Source organism: Octopus bimaculoides, chromosome 3 (genome assembly GCF_046866305.1).
Source record: "Octopus bimaculoides isolate indiv1 chromosome 3, ASM4686630v1, whole genome shotgun sequence".
In the NCBI taxonomy this organism is placed as follows: Eukaryota; Metazoa; Mollusca; class Cephalopoda; order Octopoda; family Octopodidae; genus Octopus; species Octopus bimaculoides.
In genome coordinates, this window is record NC_142930.1 from 6,189,147 (window position 1) to 6,211,893 (window position 22,747).

At 37.6% G+C, this 22,747-nt stretch overlaps 1 protein-coding gene across 1 annotated transcript in view; it reads right to left on the minus strand.

Annotated features, from left to right (window-relative positions):
• Positions 1-400: 400 nt before the first annotated feature.
• LOC106867201 (cullin-associated NEDD8-dissociated protein 1) overlaps positions 401-22,747 on the minus strand; it is a 64,683-nt gene continuing 42,336 nt past the window's right edge. Inside the window, exons 21-29 of the mRNA XM_089348321.1 lie at positions 17,014-17,108; positions 15,274-15,377; positions 14,311-14,378; positions 9,860-10,049; positions 8,270-8,458; positions 7,098-7,169; positions 6,611-6,782; positions 3,587-3,733; positions 401-1,319 (exon numbers count right to left, since the gene is read on the minus strand). Of these exons, the coding sequence (XP_089204447.1) occupies positions 1,192-1,319; positions 3,587-3,733; positions 6,611-6,782; positions 7,098-7,169; positions 8,270-8,458; positions 9,860-10,049; positions 14,311-14,378; positions 15,274-15,377; positions 17,014-17,108 (1,165 nt within the window). The 3' untranslated portion in view covers positions 401-1,191. The remainder of the gene's footprint in view (positions 1,320-3,586; positions 3,734-6,610; positions 6,783-7,097; positions 7,170-8,269; positions 8,459-9,859; positions 10,050-14,310; positions 14,379-15,273; positions 15,378-17,013; positions 17,109-22,747) is intronic.

The following is a 22,747-nucleotide window of genomic DNA, read 5'->3' on the forward strand; positions in this document are numbered from 1 at the left end:
TGGCTGTGTGGTAAATAGCTTGCTTATCAACCACATGGTCCTGGGTTCAGTCCCACTGTGTAGCACCTGAGTGTGATGTGTCTTCTACTACAGCCTCAGGCTGACCAAAGCCTTGTGAGTGGATTTGGTAAATGGAAACTGAAAGAAGCTTGTCATATATATATATATATATACACACATACATACATACAAGAGGCTTCTTTCAGTTTCCATCTACTAAATCCCCTTACAAGGCTTCGGTCGGCCTGAGGCTATAAATATACACAGTAAAGCTAGTTTAAAAGAACAGAGATGGGTTTTGTTGTTAAAGATTTCTTTTAAAATACATTTTTTAAAAAATGAAAAAAATCTCAATAATAATTAGAAGAGAAATCTCACAAAAAAAAGAAACATTTTCACATTTAGGGAGGAGGGGAAAAAGAAACTTTATTCAGTTTTTCTTTTTATTATTAATTTTTTTGTTTTATTTATTTTTATACTCTGTAAAGAAGAAAAGGAAATGCAGAGGTGGGGGGCGGGGTTTGGACATAAAAAAACTGCATTGTCCAGTCTGGGGTGGGGGGTGTTTGTTTATTTATTTTCAGTTTTTTTCTTTTTTTTTTCTTCTCTTTTTTTTTCTCGCCATATCAGAAACATAATCCGAGCAATCAACAAGTCAGCAATAAATGGATCAAGTGAGACAAATGGACAGAGGCTAACTGCAATTAATGGCACACTTAATTAGAGAGAGAGAGAGAGAGAGAAAGAGAGGGGGAGGTAGAAAGCAAGGAACAGGAAATCTTTATGAAATAATGGTCTGACGTAAACAGACATGGAAAATCAGAGAAAACTAAAGTATAGACATCAATTGTGTATGGGTATGTATGTATGTGTGTGTGTGTGTGTGAGAGAGAGAGAGAGACAGACAGACAGAAGCAGTGTATGAGTGTGTGTATGTGTGTGTGTGTGTGTATGTGTGTGTGTTAATAGTAATTCCTTAGTCAGAAGATGATATTCTCCAGGAGAAGAAAATGCAAGTCAATCAATATTTCAGATGTTGCCATAGAAACTTGCTTCTTCTTCTTCATCATCATCATCATCTCTATGTTGTTTGTTAAGTATAAGTGTGAACATGAAGAGACAAGCTGTAAATAAAGGCACAGAGGATGATAAGAGATAAGAAAGTTAGAGCTAAGAAGGGAGTGAGTGCATTCAGCTGATGTCCATCAAGGAATCTGACCCAGTGGAAGAGACGTCTTTCTGTATTGCTTCAAACATTGCAGACAGTTCGGAATTACCTTTGATTTGTACTAGAAATTCATTCACAATTGGGTTCTTTGCTGTAAAAGAAATAAGAAATATATAAGATATATATATATATCATTATCATTTATATACACAAACACACATACATACTTTTACATGTTTCAGTCATTTGACTGTATGGAAGACCAGCAGTTGCCCATGCATACCAGCCTCCCCCTCTCCATGCCACTGATGTTATCCAAGGGATGGGCAAAGGCCAATACAGCTTGGCACCTATGATGTCGCAACTCATTTCTACAGCTGAGTGAACTGGAACCACGTGAAGTAAAGTGTCTTGCTCAAGAACACAACACACAGCCCAGTCTGGGAATTGAACTCAACCTCTCGATTGTAAGCTCGATGCTCTAACCACTGAGCCATACAACTTCACACCTTACCTTAAGTATATATATATATATATATATATATATATATATATATATATATATATATATATACATATATATACACAAGCACACATACATGTATGTCTATACACACACATATAGTTTACTGTTCCACATTTTGCATTCAGTGTCCTGGTTAAACCAAGCCTGAAAGATTGCTTGGAGATAAATGGCATATTAGATAAATCTGCCAATTTAATATATCTTAAAAGCATGAAACTCTTTGTAGCTCTTTTGTAATCGTGTATATTAAATCATACATACACAACCTGTTTATACTTCAATACTTGTCACCTGTCAACAACTGCCACTAACTGCTTCCAAAATTCGAGATATTGTTCCCACTCCCATTACACTGTTGCTTGTCTCTATTTGCTGCAGTTAAGCGAGAGTTGTAGAAACACAAGTGTCCAGGCACTGGATACAAAACTAAACAATCTGTCTGCAGTGCAATATCTTCTCTATCTGGTCAGAGTTAGTTCTTAAACATAAACAACATTGCTCTACTTACATTATCATTACTTATTAATACACTGAAGTGGAGGCGTAATGGCCCAGTGGTTAGGGCAGCGGACTCGCGGCTATAGGATCACGGTTTCGATTCCAAGACCAGGTGTTGAGTGTTTATTGAGCGAAAACACTTAAAACTCCACGAGGCTCCGGCAGGGGATGGTGGCGAACTCTGCTGTACTCTTTCACCACAACTTTCTCTCACTCTTTCTTCCTGTTTCTGTTGTGTCTGTAATTCAAATGGCCAGCCTTGTCACACTCTGTGTCACGCTGAATCTCCCTGAGAATTATGTTAAGGGTACACATGTCTGTGGAGTGCTCAGCCACTTGCACGTTAATTTCATGAGCAGGCTGTTCCGTTGATCAGATCAATTTGAATCCTCATCATAACCGACGGAGTGCCGTAGTAATACACTGAAGATCAACTTGCATATCTTTTGCTTGCTTCAGTCATTAGACCATGGCCATGCTGTGGCACCACCTTGAAGAATTTTTAGTCAAATGAATTGACCCCAGGACTTATTATTTTAAAGCCTGATACTTTATCAGTTTCTTTTGCCAAACCGTTAGATTAAGGGGATGTAAACACATCAACACTTGTCAAATGGTGGTGGTGGTGGTGGAACAAACACAGAGACATACACATATATGATGGGTTTCTTTCAGTTTCCACCTACCAAATCCACTCACAAAGCTTTGGTTGGACAGAGATCATAGTAGAAGATATTTGCCCAAGGTGCCTCACGGTGGGACTGAACCTGGAACTATGTGGTTGGGAAGCAAACTTCTTACCACACAGACAAGCCTGCATCTATACATAGACATACACAACAACAACACACACATGTTCAAAGGTGGTGGTTCAGTCACTAATCCCGTTGTGTGAAGTTCGTTCAGGTAACATAAAAACTGTCAAATCATGCTGAATCATGAGTTTAGAACAAATAAAACACACTACTGTAGGTATTGAGTACTCCTTGATTTATACATCTAAATAATTATTTACACACACACACACACACACACGGGTACACTCTACAGGCAGTTAACATCACTTCCGGGTAAGAGTATAAAAACTGCAGCTCTCTGCCAAACCATTTCAATTGAGCCGGTGCGGCAGAGTAAGCTCATTAGACCAGTATGATCTCAAGTTCAAATTCACAGCCTCCACATCAGACCATGCTAGGCCTGGTAGAAAGAACATGCTGAGGCCCTCGTCCTGCAGTGGACTGAACATGGGCAATCTATATCAAAAAATACAATCATTACAAATTAATTCTTCTGATAATCAATCATATCCACAGATATAATTCAATCAAATGATAACGAGAGGTTTGAGGGATTAACTAATCAACAGAAATTATGCTAATTCAAACAAGATTTACCTGAGTCAGTAATATTGAGTAATGATGCCACAGCTCTCATAGCTGATCGTTTTAACTCATCCTGTTTTTCAAACTCTTGTTTCACAGAGTGTGCTTTCACCTTTGTAGTACAAGTAGCTCGCAATGGCTCGACTAAACGGTCCAGTTCTAAGGTGAAGAAACAAAAAGGAATTTCACAGTTTTAAATGTTGAACCTTTACAACAAGCTTGTTAAGAATTTAAAAAAGATAACAGCATTTTGCTGTAAAACTACCAAACACGTGCATTTGAATGCTAATATTTACATTAGATAACTTGCAGTCTGAGCAGGGGCATAGCTAGGGTAAACGGCACCCAGGGCAAGCATCAAAATCGCCCCCCCCCCAAAAAAAAGCAGAAACATGCATAAAAAAAATGAATAACTGGTTTTTTTAATGGATTAATTAGTAAATGATTTTGGTCAAAATTGTGCCTCCCACTCAAAGCAGCGCCCAGGGCATGTGCCCCGCTTTCCCCACCCTAGCTACGGTCCTGAGTCTGAGATATAAAAAAATCATGATCAAAGCAATGCAGTCTTCTCTCTTGCACACTACATCTGATTCCTCTTATGCAGAATTTTTCTCAATATTTTAGCAGTTTGTTGTACATGCGTACTGCACATCCAGTGGAACATGCTGGCTTCATTCCTCTCTAGTCTATGCATGTCCTCTGCATTCAGGGCTAATGTCTCACTACCATGTAGTATTGATGCAATCTGCCTTTCACTTGCAAAGAGAGAGAGAGAGAGCTTTGATTGCCAACAGAGGTATCAACTCTGAACTTTCTCCATCCTGTTCTTATTCCAGCAACTACACTTTCAGAACATCCTCCTCCATCACTAATTAGTTCATCTAGGTAACAGAAACTATCTTCTACCTCTGGGAAGCTTGCCTCCAGGACATTTGAGAAAATCCTCCTTTCCCGTGTGACCTTGAACTTTATGGCACCTGTGCATCTTCCACATATAAAAACTACTTTATCCATTCACCTTCCTGCAATTTGACTGCACCTCTTATGTGTCCATAGCTTGCACTGGGTACACCAATTACTACCTACACCATTTCTACATATTGAGTAAGGCCATTTACCCGAAAGGGGTAGGGTCCTATCTGTATCTTGCTTACTAGAACCTTGGTCTTAGCTAAGTTACCTTTAAGACCCACTGATTCCAGGTTTTGCTTCTACACCTGCAATTTCTTTTCTAGTTCTGTTATGGATTCCTCTATGAGAGAAAGATCATCAGCATATAGTAGTTCCCAGGAGCAACTGGTCTTAAATTCCTGTTATGGCACGGAGGACAATGATGAATAGGAGGGGACTGAGAACTGAGCCCTGGTGAATGCCTGACAGTCTACTATGAGTTCCACGTACAACCGGGCTGTTCACAAACAAATGGTGAAACAAAAGCACACTGTCAACGTTGATATATCAAATATATAAAAATATAGCTGTCCACTTTGACAGAAGTAAAACTATATAGAAATGCGATAATATTGAAGTAAATCAATAATATATTTTACGTAATGCAAACATTATCTGATATAGGATTTAATATATTGGTTCAACATACTGAATCCTAAATCAGATAAGGTCAGCATTAACATCATCATCATCATCAATATTATTTAATGCCTGTTTTCCACGCTGGCATATGTAAATATATATTACTGATTTACTTTAACACCGTCACATTACTGTAAAGCAGTTGTTTACTGTCAACTTAATGTGACAGACCCATTAAGGGAATCATACTGCTGCTATTTAGCCCTAGGAAGCTAGACCACAATGACTCAGAAACATGTCCCTGAATGCAGACTAAAGCTGGGTGTGGAAGCTTGTCTCCCTTTCACAAATATAAGGACACGGGAAATGTATCAAGGCCGACAGGAAGTGGTCCAGCTTCCTAGGGCTAAATAGCAGCAGCATGATTCCCTTATTGGTACTGTCACATTAAGTTGACAGTAAACAACTGCTTTATTGTAACACTGCTGCTTATTTCTCTCTGTAAGATTTATAATTAGATCATTTCTAATTACTATGTAGTTTTACAAAAAGATATATATTCAGTTTCACATCTGTAGATATGTAGCTGTTCTTATGTTATATATATATAATCACATACAGCTTTACTTCTATAGATATATAGTTATTCTTATATTATATTATATATATATACTTTTACTTGTATATAGTTGTTCTGTAATGTTAAACTATATATATATATGTATAGTTTAACTTGTATATAATTGATGTTCTTGTAATGGTTAATGTCAAGAGGTGAGCCTGATTATTGCTTTCCAGTCTTGATTCCATTTTCATGATTCAATATTAAAAAATAAATTGTTACACTTTTTCACTATTAAAACCCCTTTTTAAATGCCAAGTTCTCAGCCATTAACCAGTGATATTTAGTAAAAGCATAATTCAAGACAACTCCCACTTAACATTTTCACCAAATATCTAAAATAAAACAACAAAAAACCCTATATTTTAAGCTGAGGGTGTTTGACACCAACAACTTTTAATCTATTGATCGACAGAACCCTACAAATTGCCTCTCTCATTAAAGAAATATTTTAATAAACATTGACATATTTTACAAGAATAAAACAACAAAAATTGTATTTCACTAATTGATAACACACAGCAATCATCAGTTCATTTTATGTCTATTTTTCTGTACCAGCATGGGTTGGATGAATACATATTATTGAGATGTTGCTTTATTACTGGATGCCCTTTCTGTCACAAACCCTTACCGATTTTTTTCATGTAAAGTACTTTCCATTTCACTTTTCTTTGAAAAGACAGAATTTGCAAACAATTTGTTGACAAGCAATTGTCAACAAACTACACTGTTTGGAGATCAGTGCATTTTTTCAATGTGAATTGCAGAATTTAAACATTGACACACATTTGTGGCTTCTTTACTAATGAGAATTTAAGAAAAAAATTAAAACGCTTAACATTACACTGCAAACTGATAATAATACAACAGTATCTTACTTTGTAGAACGGTATTGGAGCAGAGATGTGCCAAGCGTACAAGGATCAAGTAGGTTAACATCTTGATATCATAGTGATCCTTTAAACCATCTTCCACATGATTAAGGAATTCAAAGATATCAATTCGATCCAAACAAGAATCCAGAAGGGTATACATACATTCAAATGCAGCCTGTAAAAAAAAAAATTTTAAAAAAAAAAAAAAAAAAAGGAAGAATTTAAAATTATTTTTATTATTATTATTATTATTATTATTATTGACAAAAATCATTTTCAAAAAAAATGCAAGAAATTATTATTATTATTATTGACAATTTCAAACCAGTTTCTATGTAACAGAATATATTAACACGTTCCTGTGAAGGTATCGAAATAACAGAATTTATCTAGTTCTGTGATTTGCAAGCACAAATTTGCATTGGATACAGCTAACCCCATTTACATTGTAAGGGCCCCCAAAATCTCAAGATGGTATCAAGTCACTTACCTTACGAATGTCAAGTCCATCATCTAGGGTGTGTTTGAAGGGACCCATTTCAACTTCCCTGATTAGTTCTTTCTGTGAAATACATATTAATAAAAACACTTTAGTAGTAGTAATAGCAGTAGTGGTGGTGGTGACGGGGTTAATGGAAATAGTAGTTGTAGTGGTGGTGGTGACGGAGTTAATGGAAGTAGTAGTAGTAGTAGTAGTAGTAGCAACGGCAGACAACAGGCAGGCTTGTGACTACTCAACTAGAGCCCAAGAGAAAGGCATGTCCCCCCCCACCCCGAAATATCTCCGATCAATTGACTTGTTTCTTATTTTATTGTCACAGTGGCAAGCTACAGGACTGTTCCAAGCTCCTTTGTCTGTTTTGGCATGGTTTCAATAGCTGGATGGCCTTCCTAATGCCAACCACTTCATAGAGTGGACTGGCTGCTTTTCACATGGCACCAGCACTGGCAAAAGGTCAGTTTTGACCCTCATTGATGTAACAGATCAATATCAGCAATTACAGTTAGTTTACTTCTTCATCAATGCCTTTTTTATTGTGACAAATGGGAAAGTACATGCATAGAATACATACATACACACACACACTATATATATATAACACGTGTAAAACACCATTTGAGCGTAGTCGATGCCAGTTCCGCCTGACTGGTCCCAAGCCTGTGACACGTAAAAGGCATCATTCGAGCATGGTCAATGCTGGTGCCACCTGGCTGGTCCCCTGCCTGTGGCACATAAAAGGCACCATTCGAGCATGGTCAATGCTGGTGCCACCTGACTGGTCCCATGCCTGTGACATGTAAAAAGCACCATTCAAGTATGGTCGATGCCAGTGCCATCTGACTTGCTCCCATGCTGGCAGCACATAAAAAGCACCATGCAAGCATAGTCGATGCCAGTGCCAGCTGACTGGTCCCATGCCGGTGGCATGTAAAATGCACCATTCAAGCCTGGTCGATGCCAGTACTGCCTGACTGGCTCCTTGTAACTTAGCAGTTTGGCAAAAAAAAAAACAACAACAACAGAATAATTACCAGGTTTTTAAAATAATGAAGTCCTGGGGGTCGATTTATTCGACTAAAAATTCTTGAGGGCAGTACCCCAGCCTGGCCACAACCTAATAACCGAAGCCAAGTAGTAAAAGGTAAAATAAATGGACTTACTCTGACTTTTGTTTCATGGTAAAGATGTGGAAGAATAGAATCCAATAAGTCTCGAATAAGAGAAGGTTTGTTATGTGCAGCAGAATTAAAAGTTATCAGAGCAACTCGGCGTACATTTAAGTCGGGATCTTGTAATGTTTTCAAGAAATCACCAATATATGTTCGAAGTAAGGAATCTATTCCTTGTGGCTAAGAAGAGAAAATGAAAAAAATAAAATTAACAAAATGAAACAAGAAACAAAAATTACTACTTAATATTCTTTTCTATTCTAGGCACTAGGCCTGAAATTTTTGGGGGAGTGGGTCCAATCAATTAGATCGACTCCAGTACGCAACTAGTACTTTATCGACTCTGAAAGGATGAAAAGCAAAGTCGACCTCGGTGGAATTTGAACTCAGAACGTAAAGACCAAGAAAATGCCGCTAAGCATTTCGCTGGGTGTGCTAACGATTCTCTTCTACTCTAGGCACAAGGCCTGAAGTTTTTTTGGGGAGTAGGGCTAATCGATTAGATCAACCCCAGTACACAACTGGTACTTACTTTATCAACCCTGAAAGGCTGCAAAGCAAAGTTGCCCTCAGTGGAATTTGAACTCGGAATGTAAAGACAGACAAAGTACCGCTAAGCATTTCGCTCGGTGTGCTAACGTTTCTGCCAGCTCACCACGTTAATTACTACTTATTAATTATCAGCAATGGAAGCAGTATTAATATCAAAAGGTAATCTTTATATCCAACTTAACATGGATGTCCTGTTAGAACACCAAATACTTTGTTATTAGCCCTGAGAGAACCTGTCTTGTGGTGACTTGGTACATAAAAGTGCACAGATAGTAGCAAACGAGAATTTGCCAGAATTCCCATATCATGTGATTCTGATAGCTCAATTAAGAAGTAATATCAAGTTTAATTATATTTTTGTATTTGGTTTACAAGATTCTTGAAGTGTAATGATGTATTGAAACAGATTTTGTTGTATTTTGGAAAGGTCATTATGCTAACACACACACACACACACAGAGGTAGAAAGGAAGTCAAATACAATCAGTGTGTCTGTGTATTTCTTATGAAATTAATTTAGAAAGAATCAACATCCATATTTTTAATTTCATTTTCAAACCATTTTACGACCGTACTTCTGTGGCAGCAGAAGTAGGTTTGGTTTGGAAAATTTTAACATCTGTTTAAAAACTATCAGGGCAATCAGTAAGTGCTTCCCCATGGCCTGACATGTTCTTGGAGAATATTAGAAATGAATGACACTCCTTGTGCGACAGTGAGACTCATTTACAAGTATCATTTCAAGACAAGGAGCTACAAACATACACAACCTCATACACACAAAGGGCTTCTTTCAGTTTCTGTCTACCAGATCCAATCACAAGGCTTTGGTTGGCCAAAGGCTATAGTAGAAGACACTGGCCCAAGGTGTCACGCAGAAGGACTGAACCCAGAACCATGTGGTTGGGAAGTAAACTTTTTAACCACACAGCCATACTTGTACCTGAAATTAATTTTATTTATTTTAATTATTAGGAACAAAGTAAATTATAACTAAGTGTAAATAACAGTATAAATTGCATGCTTTACCTGGTCTGATATGGTGAATTTAACAGCTGTAACAACAGTGCTCCTTGTATAGGGGGAGGGAGAATCTAAATAACTTTTAAGGTTATTCAACAGTGTTGAAGGGTCAATTAGAGTTAATTTCCCTAGACATTCTGATACAACATTTCGTGTTCCTTCCTCAGGGCATTCACAATGGGCAAATAACATAGACCTGTTGGAAATAGAAAAAATACATTTGAGAAAATCCAGAAAAAGAAATATTTGTAAAATTCTAAAAGAACACAACAATTCTTTGAAACATTTTCAGACAAACTTTTAAAAAAAGTAAAAAGAAATTAAAAAACTACTGCTGCTGCTGCCACACATCCATTTTCCATAGTGCTGGCAAGCCAGAGAACTGTACCACATTCCTGTTATCTATTTTGGCTTGGCTTCTACAGCCTTTCTTAATGCCAACCACTTTACAGAGTTTGCTGGGTGGTTTTTATGTGGCAGAAGTACTTTTTATATTCATTTTAAGAAGTATAATTTTTAACTTCAAGTTTAAAATATAAACTTTCTTGTTAAGAAACACATTAAAACAATTATCTTCCTTCTGAACAAAACCACATCTTATCTCTCTCTGATTTCAAGTGAGTAGTTTCACATCCTTTTGGGCCTTGAAATGACAAAGTGTAGAGAAATGTGTGCTATGACTTTTCATATTTGGAGGGAAATAATGAGATGCCATTGTATGAGGTTATGTAAAAACAGTAGAGAAATGAAGTGAAACTGTACCACTGGAAGTGCAAGGTTAGGCTATAGGAAGAACAAGAGGTAATGTGTGAGAGAAAAGTTTGTATTAGCATGGCAATGTGATGTGTATGGCACATAACAGCGATATGGATTTTTCTAAGCAAGACAAGAAGAATCTTATAGATGAAGAAAGGCAAAGTAGTGTGAGGAAATGGTGAAAGTGGATATCAAATGAATAAACCTGAGAAAGATGACAAAGGACTGGGGCAAAATGCATGCTAATCATGGGGGCAGGGTCACACAGCAACAACAACAACACAGTAGTGGGGGAAGGAAGGGAGGAGGCAATGATGGCAGAACCAATATCCTACAATCTACCATTTCCTCCCAACATCTTACAAATTGTGCTGCAGTCCTAGATGTTCCATATGCAATATCTTGATCTCGTTATCATGTAGTAAAACACCCTTGATTCTAGGTTTGACTTCCATGCCTGAAATTTCTTCTCTAATTTTCCTATAGAATCAGCTATGAGAACTAGAACATCAGCATATATTCTTTTATTCTTTTACTTGTTTCAGTCGTTTGACTGCGGCCATGCTGGAGCACCACCTTTAGTCAAGCAAATCGACCCCAAGACTTATTCTCTGTAAGCCTAATACTTATTCTGTCAGCCACTTTTGCCGAACCACTAAGTTATGAGGACATAAACACACTAGCATCAGTTGTCAAGCGATGGTGGTGGTGGTGGTGGTGGGGGGAAACAAACACAGGCACACAAACATATACATATATATACGACAGGCTTCTTTCAGTTTCCACCTACCAAATCCACTCACAGGGCTTTGGTTGGCCTGAGGCTATTGTCGAAATACACTTGCCCAAGGTGCCACACAGTGGGACTGAACCTGGAACCATGTGGTTGGTAAGCAACTAACTCCCTGAACAATTTCCATCCTTTCCTTACTCGGCTCTCACCAATAACAACACTCAACACCAAGAGCTGCCAGAAACAGTTTATAGACTTTCAGGAGTTTCTCACTGTCACTATTTCTGAATAGTTGGCACATTCCAAGTACCGTTTCACTGGATGTTTGTTATAACATTAAGACCTTCCTTGCATTTGACCCACATACCTTCATAGTTGTCAGCATTTATATATAATTATTTGTTCCACAAAGTTTATTAAATTAGCAGACAAATTATGGAAAGTAACAGAGTAAAGAGGTAGAATATTTAATGAGTGATTTCTAGTTGGACAAAAATAAATAAAAATCAGTTTGAAAAATAAATATTGAAGCTGGTTTTAGAAACCTTTCCAGTCTGAGATCAATAATATCAGAAGTAAGAGAGAGAGAGAGAGCTCCTGTGATGATAAGAACAAAAATCAAGGAGTGATTATTATTATTATTATTATTATCATTAATGTGTTGAGCTGGCAGAGTCATTAGCACACTGGACGAAATGCTAAGCAGTATTTTGCCCATCGTTATGTTCTAAGTTCAAATTCCGCCATGGTCAACTTTGCCTTCCATCCTTTTGTGGTCAATAAATTAAGTACCAGTGAAACACTGGGGTTGATGTAATCGACTACTCCCCTCCCCACAAATTTCAGGCCTTGTTCCTTTAGTATAAAGGATTATTATTATTATCATTCGTTTTTAACCCTGTAGCCTGAACTGCATAATCTTCATGGATTTTTTTTTAGTTTTTTTTTTTTTTTAAATATAGGCGTAGGAGTGGCTGTGTGGTAAATAGCTTGCTTACAAACCACATGGTTCCGGGTTCAGTTCCACTGCGTGGCACCTTGGGCAAGTGTCTTCTACTATAGCCTCGGGCCAACCAAAGCCATGAGTGAATTTGGTAGACGGAAACTGAAAGAAGCCAGTTGTATATATGTATGTATATATATATATATATATGTATGTGTATGTATGTGTTTATGTCCCCGTAACTTAGTGGTTCGGCAAAAGAGGCCGATAGAATAAATACTAGGCTTCTAAAGAATAAGTTTTGGGGTCGATTTGCTCGACTAAAGGCGGTGCTCCAGCATGGCCACAGTTAAATGACTGAAACAAGTAAAAGAGTATGTGTGCAACCAAGTGACTAAATGGAACTCGATTCAGATGTGTCCATACTTGAATGAAAACTCTTGAAATCCAGCCATTTTTTCCCTTCTGGATGACCAAATTAAATTATATAGTTCCCTGCTATGGTTTCACACTAATATCCAGGAATTTTGGCATCTTCAGCACACTTTTGCAGTAGTGAAGAAGCTATATATATATATATATATATATAAATTAAACGATTGTTTACAGGTACTGGTGTGGTCAGTTTCTCTGAAAGGATTTTGTGGTAAAATAATCAATATTAACAAGCATGTTTAAGTAAACAAACACACAAACAATAATGTCATTAATCATAAACATAATATTAATCATAACCAGCATCAAGCAATGAATATATTATGAAATGTCCAAAAGTAAAAGACTTTGCTGCTCACTTTGGTTAATGTCACTGATGGAGAGAGATTGGAAATGTGTAACCAGCACCAAGAATAAATAAATGAAGGAGGGTTAAGAGAGGAACAGAAAAAAATACAACGAAATGAGTCTATTAATGGTGAAATGGCAGGAAATAAATAAAAGAGGCCAAAGGTCTAGATTTATTCCATTTTGCAATAATGTCCAATCTGGGCCTTCTTGAGGCAACGGTAGTTCTCAAAGACAGACAGGTTTTTCAGGAATGTAAAATTAAAATAACAGAAACAGATGATTTTTTTTTTCATTTTAAGTTCTCTTTTTATAAAAACAGCTTTGTATTAATTTTTTTCATGTTAAATTGAGTTGCATTGTTTTTATTGAATTGAAAATTTTCTTTCTGTTGGTAACAACAGTTATTACAGCTGGATATCTTTTCCAATATTTACCAATTTATCTCTGTATGGGACATATTTGTTAACCTAATATAATGAAGCAAACTGAATGATAAGCTTTGCTCAAGAGGATTATACAATAGGTTAACACAAAAAACTGAAGACGGTCAGTTGTCTAAGACTTCCAACAGAGCAGTTGCGATGCTTTGATCAATGAAGAGGAAAATTGGGGAGAGAATAGGAAAACTATTTAAAACTATGGAGAGAGAAACTAAATGTAAAACTTAGTAACATGACTGAATACAAATGTAGATCTTGTAGAAAAGGCGTGGGAGTGGCTGTGTGGTAAGTAGCTTGCTTACCAACCACATGGTTCTGGGTTCAGTCCCACTGCGTGGCACCTTGGGCAAGTGTCTTCTACTATAGCCTTGGGCCGACCAAAGCCTTGTGGGTGGATTTAGTAGATGGAAACTGAAAGAAGCCCGTCGTGTGTGTGTATATATATATATATATATATATATATATATATATATATGTACGTATGTATGTGTGTGTGTATATGTTTGTCCCTCCCAACATCGCTTGAAAACCGATGCTGGTGTGTTTACGTCCCCGTAACTTAGCAGTTCGGCAAAAGAGATCGATAGAATAAGTGCTAGGCTTCCAAAGAATAAGTCGTGGGGTCGATTTGCTTGACTAAAGGCGGTGCTCCAGCATGGCCACAGTCAAATGACTGAAACAAGTAAAAGAGTAAAAGGAAATAAATTCCATTTGTTAAATGGTTTATAAATTACAGCAGGATATACTTGGTTATGGTTATAATTAGTAATAAATATTAACAGGGAAAGTAATTACATACCAAATGTCTTCTACATAAGGTTTCAAGTTATCAACAGTGGATTCATTAACTGACTGGCAGCTAATTATCTAAAAATATAAAAAACATTTGAAATATTAATGCATCAGTTATTTCAACGAATCAAAGTTTGCTTTGAAAGGAGGAAAATTAAGAGAATGTTGAGTTGCAATGCAGCTGAGTGTTGGCAGAAACTAGAGAGAAGGCGGCGCGCTGGCAGAATCGTTAGCACACCGGGCGAAATGCTTAGCCGTATTTTGTCTGCCGTTACGTTCTGAGTTCAAATTCCGCCAAGGTCGACTTTGCCTTTCATCCTTTTGGGGTCGATAAATTAAGTACCAGTTTCGTACTGGGGTCGATGTAATCGACTTTATCCCTTTGTTTGTCCTTGTTTGTCCCCTCTATGTTTAGCCCCTTGTGGGCAATAAAGAAATAAGAAATAAGAAGAGCCTCTTATTTTTATGTTTTCAAAGGAAATCCTGTTGAGATGTATTTTACCTTTCATTCTCATGGATTTGCTAACAACATAAATAACAATAATAAATTCCATTTGAACCACTACACCATGTTACACTGTGAAAATTAATCTTTTGTCTCATTAATTGCAATAGCCAAGTGTAAACTGTACTAAAAACTGATCTCCCCAGCAGCCAGCATTTATTGTGTTGTCTCCTTAAGATATTATTTACACCATCCCAGGGATGAAAGTTGGTTTTGGATGAAGTTGAATTCTTGAAGTGTATGATTTCCACTTCTTGAATAACCAAGATATTTCAAATGGTTACAATGTGGATGTTATGAGTGCAGAACACCCTGAACACAGAGAAATTAGGTCAACAGGCTGGTGGTGTAGGACTTAAAAATATGTATATTCACAGTGAAATCAGGATCACCAATATACCAAGAAGGGACTAAGAATTAGTTTATGAATTGCTGACTCAAAAGTAATACTAAAATTCAACTTACCTCTTTTAGAGAATGTAATAACAGATATTGTCTTTTAGGTTGATTCTTGATTTCTTGTAATACAAATGGCAGGAAGTAAGTCAAATTACCCACACTGACATTACCTGAAAGTATTATAAAAAGAAGTAGTAGTAGTAGTAGTAATAATAATAATAATAATTATGATGATGATAATAATGATAATGGTTTCAAATTTTACCACAAGACAGCAACTTTGGGGGAAGGGATGAGTCGATTACATTGCCCCACCCCCCTGCTCAACTGGTACCAAATTTTCGTCATTTCAAGCCACTCACCCAATGATTATTTCTGCCAAATTTGATGAAAATCCGTTCAGCCATTTTCCAGTAATTTTGCAAACTCATAAAGAAGAGTTATTACAATACCCTGCTTTCACTTATGCGCGAAGGGTAGTAGTAGTAGTAGTAGTAGTAATAATAATAATAATACTACAGCAGTAAATCACACAAGAAATTGAGAATATACCGTTTAATTTTAGAATATATAACAGGTATGGTTGTGGCCTGTAGAGTCATTTATATAATATTAGCTGCCCACTCAATATCAGTTGATTCTACTGTTGAAGACATTCACTTCTATTTTCAACAGGATTTATTTACATTTAACAGGTTGAAATAGAAACATTTATTTCGAGGAAGAAGAGTGTCACTGCACACAACCATTACATCCATTTCTCATCAAAGGAAATATGTTAGGAGACACCATCACACAATGTTGCTTCTGTTACCACAAGAATAATAAAATTGGTTCTTCAGAACATGCCAACTGCCATCCACTTCCTCTTAACCCCTTAGCATTTAAACAGGCCATATCCAGCCAAAATATGCTACCTGGCTTATGTTCAAACTAGTTAGATCCATCTATCACACCTACCCTTCAATATCATTCTAAAAATATATCATCGTTTAATGTCCGCCTTCCATGCTGGTGTGGATAGAATGGTTTGACAAGAGCTAGCCAGGCAGAAGCCTGTACCAGACTTCTGTGACTGTTTTGGCAGGAGTTTTACAGCTGGCTGCCCCACCAGCCACTCAGCAGAGTGGACTTTTATGTGGCACAAACACAGGCGAGGTTACATCATTAAAATCTGAAAGCTATAAGATAAAGGATGATAAATTAAAAACAATGTGAATGAACAGGCATTACATTTAACTGAATAATCTGAATGCTAAAGGGTTGACCCTTTTCCTTTATATCTCACAAAACCCACCTGTCCATGAAGTGTAGAACCACACTCATTTCTAACCCTTTCATCTCCAGACTTAACAATCAACTTTCCAATACCACATTTTCCTTTTACTTAAAATCAGCAGACAATTATAAACTTGCATCTTGCACAATCATGTTTAAAAAATGAGTGCCGCCTGACTGGCTCCCGTGCCAGTGGTGCGTAAAAAACACCATTCAAGCGTGGTTGATACCAGTGCTGCCTGACTGGTTGGCTCCCGTGCTGGTGGCACATAAAAAAGCACCCACTAGATCCAGCTGTAGAAGCCTTGCCAGATCAGAGTGGAGCCGGTGCAGCCTCCTGGCCTGCCAGTCCTGAGTCAAACCGTCCAACCCATGCCAGCATGGAAAGCAAGACGTTAAATGATGATGACGAAGAGACAAGAAAATTCTGCAGAGATATCAATGTACTGGAAATACTTACCACAACTCTGACCTACACATACTCACAAAGCCAGCAGAAAACTGTAAGAGAAAAGAAATGCAACTGACCTAAAGCATAAGATGCGGCCGCTTTTATTTCTTCATTCTGGGATGAAAATGATTCTAATATCACATTCTCGATCTTACCATATCCACTAAGATCTCTAAAGAAGAGAAAAATAATCAATATCAGTCTTTTAAAGGAAAAGAATATTTTCAGTGGAGATAAACTTTCGTAACTTCTAACATCAAATGTTCTTTCAAAGAGATTAATTATGGAAACAATTAAACAATTGTTTACATGTACTGGTGTGGTCAGTTTCTCTGAAAGGATTTCGTGGTAAAATAATCAATATTAACAAGCATGTTTAAGTAAACAAATCATAAACATAATATTAATCATAACCAGCATCAAGCAATCAATATTATCATAACAATCAAACATATAATAGTGTCATATTAGTTTCACATTTTGGCACAAGGCCAGCAATTTCAGGGTAGAGGCGATGATGATTGGTTTTATTTGTGATGGATGCACTGAAGTAGTGTCTGTTATGAACACATTGGACACAGACTTCCTTGAATGCCTGGACGGTTCACCAGAAGTAGTTGATAGCTTTTGTTACCTAGATGTAATTAGTAAGCGAGGGGGCTGCTCTGGAGGTATTTAAACCGGCACACTGTTGGTTATGAAGACGAGCGTTCCAGTTGATCTGATCAACAGAACAGCCTGCTTGTGAAATTAATGTGCAAGTGGCTGAGCATTCCACAGACACGTGTACCCTTAACGTAGTTCTCAGAGAGATGCAGTGTGACACAGAATGTGACAAGTCTGGCCCTTAGAATTACAGTCACAACTCATTTTTGCCAGCTGGAGTGGACTGGAGCAACATAAAATGAAGTGTCTTGCTCAAGGCCACATTGCACTGCTAGGAATCAAACTCACACCCTTACAATAGTGAGCCAATTACTCTAACCACTAAGCCATGCGCTTTCACACGTAGTGACCAGAATAAGAATGGGTTGGAGAAAATTTATGGAGGGACAACTGTTGCTGGCAACAAAGGTCTTCGCCACACAGTGAAGGGAAGATTGAATGATGCTTGTGTTAAAATTGCAATGCTGCAGGGTAGGGAGAAGTTAAGATAGGTTAAAGTATGAAGAGAGGGTAGTAGTGGAGAGACTAACAGAGCAGATGTGATTGGGGGGGGGGGGGGAGAATATGCAAAGAACAGGACATAGGAGAAAGTGGAGGATAAAGCAAGAAGAGTGAGGAGGTGGACTGCATATGGAAGGAAAACTGTTGGGTGTGTGTGTGTGGGGGGGGAGATTCTAGTGAGAGGGAAATAAGCAGAGGGTGGGAGAATGTGGTGAGAGCAGTGAGGAAAAGAGAGGTTGAAGAGTGTTTTAGAAGTGCAAAATATGAATAGAGAAAGCATCTCAACCAGGGTGGGGGGGGGGGGGAGCAAATACAGTGAGAGAAAGAATGAGGTTAGAGGGAATACGTGTGGGTGTGTGTGTGTGTATATATATATATATATATATATATATATATATGTATGCTGGTGACAAAGGGTCTCTCTCTCAGAGTAAAAGGTAGACTGTATGACGCATGTGTACGAACAGCCATGCTACATGGCAGTGAAACATGGGCCGTGACTGCTGAGGACATGCGTAAGCTCGCAAGGAATGAAGCCAGTATGCTCCACTGGATGTGTAATGTCAGTGTGCATACTAGACAGAGCATAAGTACCTTGAGAGAAAAGTTGAACCTAAGAAGCATCAGTTGTGATGTGCAAGAGAGACTATTGTGCTGGTATGGTCACGTGGCGAGAATGGATGAGGATAGCTGTGTGAAAAAGTGCCACACCCTAGCGATTGAGGGAACCTGTGGAAGAGGTAGACTCAGGAAGAGGTGGTGAAGCACGACTTTCAAACATTAGGCCTCATCGATGCAAAGACTAGGGAACGAGACCTTTGGAAATATGCTGTTCGTGAGAATACCAGGTAAGCCAAGTGAGACCATAACCCGTGGCTTATGCCAGGGGTGTAACCAGCCCACTTATGCGTACCTTTCCTTCATTGGACACTAAACTCTGCTTGTGAAGACCTGTTGAGGCAAGTGAAATCGAAATCAAATCAAATTTGCAAATTCGATGACTAGCACCCATGCCAGTGGAGCGCTAAGAGCACCATCCGAGCGTGATCGCTGCCAGAGCAGCTGACTGGCTTCCGTGCCAGTGGCACATAAAAAGCACCATTCAAATGTGATTGCTACCAGCGTCACCTTACTGGCACGTGAAAAAACATTCAAGCAAAGTTGTTGCCAGTGCCACTGGACTGGCTCCTGTGCAGGTGGCACATAAAAAACACCACTTGAGCGTGGCCGTTGCTAGTACAACCTGACTGGCTCTCGTGCCGGTGGCATGTAAAAGCACCCAGTACACTTTCAGAGTGGTTGGCATTAGGAAGGGTATCCAGTTGTAGAAATTCTGCCTGATCAGATTGGAGCCTGGTGCAGCCATCTGGTTCACCAGTCCTCAGTCAAATTGTCCAACCCATGCTAGTGTGGTAAGCAGACGTTAAACAATGATGATGATATATATATGTATGTGTGTGTGTGTGTGTCATCGTCGTCGTCATTTAACGTCTGCTTTCCATGCTAGCATGGGTTGGACGATTTGACTGAGGACTGGTGAAATCAGATGGCTACACCAGGCTCCAATCTGATTTGGCAGAGTTTCTACAGCTGGATGCCCTTCCTAACGCCAACCACTCAGAGAGTGTAGTGGGTGCTTTTACGTGTCACCCGCACGAAGGCCAGTCAGGCGGTACTGGCAACGGCCATGCTCAAAACGGTGCACTTCACGTGCCACCCGCACAAGAGCCAGTCCAGGGGAGAGACAGAGAGAGAGAGAGAGAGAGAGAAAGAGAGAGAGAGAGAGAGAAAGAGAGAGAGAGAGCGCGCGCGAGCAAGAAAGTTATTTCATTCCACATGGTTAGAAATATATGTAAAATAGAAGTTGAAAATGCACTGAGAATAGTTATATTTAAAGATTAAAATAGGGCAAGCTTGGAACACTAGTCAGAAGCAAGACAGCTGCAACATAAGTCACGTCCTTCTATTTCAACTTTTTGAAAATCAATGTAAACTGTGAAACTGGTTAAATATTTAAATACAAAAAAAAAAAATATTTTAACTATTCTCAGTGCATTTTCAACTTCTATTTTACCTATATATATATATGTGTGTGTGTGTATGTGTGTATATATATATGTATATATATATAATAATGTTTATATGCCAACAGAACGTGGAAGTCCTATAAAAGACATACACACATTAAAGAGAGAGAGAGAGAGAGAGAAACACACACACACACACACATATAAATTTACTCTTGGTAAATAGATTCTGTAGGGTGCAGTTGTGTGTCAATAGCCAGCTGGAAAAGATATCTTCCTGGGGCTAAAACAACAGTAACATCGTCCTTTATAGGTCTGCCATGTTCTGTTGGCATATAAACATTACTATTTCGTACTGTTACTGTACATCTCTCACTCAGAGATTTAAAACAAGTTCTCTCTCTCTCTCATATATATATATATATATATATATATATATATATATATATATATATATATATATATATATATAAAATAAAGTAAAGTTGTGGAATACCGTACGAGTGGAAATATATATGAAAGAAGGTTTGAAAATGCACTTATTTTTTAAAAATATTTATTTACTTAACCGGTTTCACTTTTTTAGAAAAAGATTATCAAAAGTCTTTGAGAATAATAAAAAATGTTAAAAAACAGTTCGAGAATTAAAATGCATATATACATTCTTTGATGATAAAATATATTTAAAGTATAAAGCTTTGTATGAACTTTGTATTGTTACATACTGATTATCACACATTCTCTGATATTAAAATGAAAATGTTAAAAACAGTGTATGAAAATACACATATGGAAAAATACATATACATATTCTTTGACAATCGAATAAAGTTGAAGAGGAACTGACCTGGCTTTTTCCTCTTGTGTATATTGAGGGAATGTTTTACTGTCATAAGAGACAGTATGACTGGCTAGCTGGGGTGGGAGGGAAGAAGAGTTAAAAAGGATTTTTTAATTTTATTTTTGGTTGGTCTGAGACAGTCTGTCATGGTTCACTAGTTTTTGGGACTGGTTTTGTGCACATCTCTATGTGTGTGTGTATATGTGTGTTTGTGTCCATGTGTGTGTGTGTGTGTGTGTGTGTGTGTGTGTGTGTGTGTGTGTGTGCCGTTTTTATTGGTCCCAGAATTTATTGTGGAATGTGTATATGAGTGTGTGTTTGAGTGTTTTTTGTGTCAGTGGGGATGTTAGGTGCGTGTACGTGAGAGTGTGCGTATATCTCTTTGTCTGAGTATGTATGTGTTGTTTTGATCGTCCTTGTGGTGTGTGTGTGTGTGTGAGAGCAACCGTATGTATGTGTGAGGGTGTGTACGTATGTGTGTGTGTGTGGGAGTGTGTGTGTCTCTCTCTGTCTGAGTGGGTGTGTTGTTTTAAATATCCTTGGTGTGTGTGTGTGTGTGTGTAAGCAAACGTATGTGTGTGATGGTTCATATGTATGTGTATGTCTATGTCTGTGTGCGTGCGTGCGTGTGTGGCATGTGTATATGAGTATTGTGTTGTGTGTTGGTGGAGGTGTTATGTGTGTGTACGTGAGTTTGTGTGTGTCTCTAAGCATGTTTGTGTTTGAGTTGTCATTGTGGTGCGTGTGTGTGTGAGGGAGCAACTGTATGTGTGTGAATGAGGGTGTATGTGTGTGTGAGCATGTATGTGTGTGTTGTATTTATTAGGTGTCCTTGTACGTTGGGTTTATCCAGGTGAGGTGTATGTGTGTGCATGTGTGTTCCGTGTATGTTGGTACTGGGTATGCGTTTGTATGTGTGTATGGTTTGTGTAGTTTCCTGGTGTATATGTGTACATGTGTGTGTGCGCTGTCATTGTGAGTGATTAGTTTTGTTTGTATTGTTAGTACAGTATGTGTGTGTATACGTGTGGGTGTGTTTGTGTGAGTGCGTCTATGTGGCTTGTATTTGTCGGGGAGGTGTGTCATTGTGTGTGCATGCTTCTGTGCATGTGTGCTTGTGGGTGTTTGTTGTGATTGTTGGGATTGTATTGTGTGTCTTTCTTTTGAGTGTGTGTGTGACATTTTTACTGGGGAACAGTAAACGTCTTTAGCTTTAAATAGTATAGCTTTAACTATTACACCGGTTAAATATGTACTAATTTTATCTTCATTATTATTTTAAACTTAAACTTCGTTCAACTTGTATTTAAAACAATGATAATTTAAAACAATGATAATTTATGTAAGATGTTTTTTGTATATAATATACATGTTATTATAATGGATGAAGGGATGATTATTGAATGGTTATTATTTTGATATTATGATATTTTTTAAATAATTTTTCTATCTTTATATAATAAGTATTTCATATTAATTCATTTGGTACTTATTGTTGGTTGAGATATATATCTAATTATTGTTCTACTTACGATCTGACGAGTAGCTATATTTTTGAATAGAACTTAATTTCGATAATTTCAATTGATTTTAATCGATTTAAATTTCTTTTCTATTTGAAAATTGGTTATGAAACACGTGTAATCTTTTTATTATATTTATCTTATGATATTTACTTTACTTTATATTATACTCATTTATTGTGCTTTTAATTATTAATTTTTCTATATGTGATAGTGGATTTTCATCGATGAGTTCTTGAAAATTGGTTATTTT